This window comes from Halyomorpha halys, unplaced genomic scaffold (assembly GCF_000696795.3).
Source record: "Halyomorpha halys isolate HHAL.00 unplaced genomic scaffold, Hhal_1.1 Scaffold107.1, whole genome shotgun sequence".
Classification (NCBI taxonomy): domain Eukaryota; kingdom Metazoa; phylum Arthropoda; class Insecta; order Hemiptera; family Pentatomidae; genus Halyomorpha; species Halyomorpha halys.
The window spans coordinates 619736-622652 of NW_027112128.1; the positions used below are offsets into that span (position 1 = coordinate 619736).

At 27.2% G+C, this 2917-nt stretch overlaps 1 protein-coding gene across 1 annotated transcript in view; it reads left to right on the forward strand.

Moving 5' to 3' along the window:
• The window catches only part of LOC106677761 (organic cation transporter protein), a gene marked incomplete in the record, with an annotated part of 14949 nt that continues 12032 nt past the window's right edge, over positions 1-2917 (forward strand). Inside the window, 5 exon segments of the mRNA XM_067050142.1 lie at positions 1-89; positions 1249-1406; positions 1937-2374; positions 2457-2625; positions 2698-2801. Of these exon segments, the coding sequence (XP_066906243.1) occupies positions 2154-2374; positions 2457-2625; positions 2698-2801 (494 nt within the window).

Genomic DNA, 2917 nt, shown 5'->3' on the forward strand with positions numbered 1-2917 from the left:
CCGTCAGTTTAGTCTTTCGACCGACTTTCTAGTAGTAAGAGCTACTATCAGGAGTGTGACAGTTCATTCATTGTTCTCAACTTCACATAGTAAGTTGAATCACATAATTCATTGTTCTCAACTTCACATAGTAGTTGTGTAATCATAGCATTACTTCTTAACATTTTTCCAATTATTCATTAGTGATTAATTTTATTAAGATTCGAAAGGTATGAATGAGATATTAATTCTGTGAATTCATACAACTGCATTGCAATTAATAAGTACATATATTTTATTGTATGTGCTTACCGAAATAAAAAAAAATTATATTATATTTTATTTTCATATTATAAATTTTACTTTAATTTTAAGACAATATATTTGATTTCTTATCAGTTTTCTTTTGACCAGTTTTGATAAAAATAAAAAATAAAAATAGAATAACATAAATTAAGCACTTACTTATCAAACATATTTCAAGTTTAGAGAGTGGACATTTAAAATATATTTATCAAAAACATTTTTTTTAAATACAGATATAATACTTTAACTGTTTGGATATGTACAACTTTACTTTAAACGTCTATTGACTTACCTAATTCAAAATGAATTTAGGGAACAATATAATTTTTTTTTTATTGTCTATTCTTCAATTCTATTATTCAGGTGTTTTTCCGTTAATTAGAATTGTGTTGATGTAATTTCTGACGTCGTAAATTACAACATTTATCTGCTTACAGTTCAGATTAATTTAATAATAAAGCAATTAAAGTCGCTTCTAATTAGGTGATCCTTGTATCCTTGGAATTGATGCCTTCAATAAATTCTATTGAACCATTTAAAAAAGAGAATTGGCTTGTTGTCCTCTTTTTTTTTTTTTTTTTTGCTATATTTTTTGTTACATCTCTATAATGTACACACCTTCAGTAAGACTTAAACAGGACATTGTAACATGTTAGTGCCTGCTAGTACTGAATATTTTTAGTTGTTTTATTTAATATCTAATTTGTTAGGAATCTTAATTTAATTAATTGAAGTGAATCCTGTTATGGTTTTAATAGATAATTGTCTTAGAATATTACTTATTAATATACTTTTAATAGAAGTTTAACAAGTTACTAATAACTTATTTAATATGAATCTCAGGTTGTAAAACTAGTCAATATTTGTAATATTTAAAGAAATATAATATACCTAGTTTTATTTTTAAGGACAGGTATTTTTATTCTCTTCAAAGTTATAAATAGTTGGTTGTGTTTACATTAGGTAGAAAATCAATCTTCACTAATAAACTAATTCAACATGAAATGAATAGTGAATTTAATACTTCAATGCCACTTTAATTTGTTATCCAATACAAGCTATAAACATTGTGTGTTCTTCTATCAGTGAATAGGAACAGTTTGTTATCTAAAATCAGTCAGGTAAGTTAATATCTTTCTTTATCTAATTACTGTTATCCAACAGAAGATAGGGGAAAAATAATCTATCATATTTTATTGTGGTAATAATGTCTCAGGTTTGCATAACAATGTTACTTTTAAGGTTGTTAAATTCTTAAATGATAAACTGTTAGTTAAAAAGCCACCTGGTTAAATAATTTTATTAATGTATTTTCTCTATTCAACACATTTTTCCAAGCTTTAATTATTCTTATGATTTGCTTATTATTTTTTAGTCAGTTTCGAGTTTATTAATTCAAACAACTAAACTGTAGTTAACCATATAATTGCTCTACCAAACAAATTTCACTGATAAGTGAGATAACATTTTTTACAATGAGGTACTTACGTACTAATTGATACTACTTTACAATGTATATTTGTTTATTAACTTATTTATTCTTTTTGTTGTTAATTTTCTTTATTTAAACAACATGGATGTATGTTCTTTTGGACAGGATGTATTTGAGCTGTTGCAATTTTAAATTACAAGTTTTTTTTATTATTTACAGATGAAAACCAAGCGAAGTGTAATGCATTCTGTAAAACGGTTGTGATGTCTAATGGCTGTCAATCAGAAGGTTGATACTTATTAGTCTTGGGTTAAATTATTAAAACATTGCACTAAAGGATGAGGAACAATTAGATGCTGATAATAATAGAGAAAATAGCATTTGTCATTCAACCATAATTGATATTGTCTCCTGGCCTTCAGTTGACATCCCTACAATGGACCCAGTAACATTAGAAAATGCTTTAGAAAAAAAATGTAAAAACCATCTCTGGCTGGTATGGTTATTCTTTCTAACAAGTACTCCAGGAATTTTTAATTCCATGCATATAACATCTTATGTCTTCCTGGGAGGAGACCCTTTATTTGTATGTAGGATTCCAGAGCTGGTTAAGGCCAACTGGACTATGGAACAAATTATTGAGATTAGCAGCCCTGGGTTAGTGCATTATTAGAAACCTCAAAAACTATTTTATTTACTTAATATAAATATTATTAATAGAATGATACATGATTAACAGATTGAAAAAACAAAGTTGTGTGAAATATAACTGGAACTACACTTATTTAAGTGAGATGGGTTTTGACCAAGCTCGTCATTATTGTAACCAAACTAAAAAACCAGAAGTCATAGAATGTAATGGTTATATCTTTGATGAAGAAAGTGAAGGTCAAACAATAGTTAGTCAGGTATGTATTAATTTTAAAGTATTATACTTAGAACTGTATTTTCTAGTAATAATTTATGTATCACATTCACAGTGGGACTTGGTTTGTGATAATTTGCCTTTGAGGTCAACTGCTCAAGTTGCTGTTGCGGTTGGAAAATTCTTTGGAGCATTTATCTTCGGTCTTTTTGCTGACAGGTTTGGATTCATAACATTAAATATGTATTTCTCATTCTTATGGCTTTTGTGTTTTTAAACATTGAATCTAAACCTTTTTTGTGTCAGTATGGGTGATTATGACTATATACAATGAT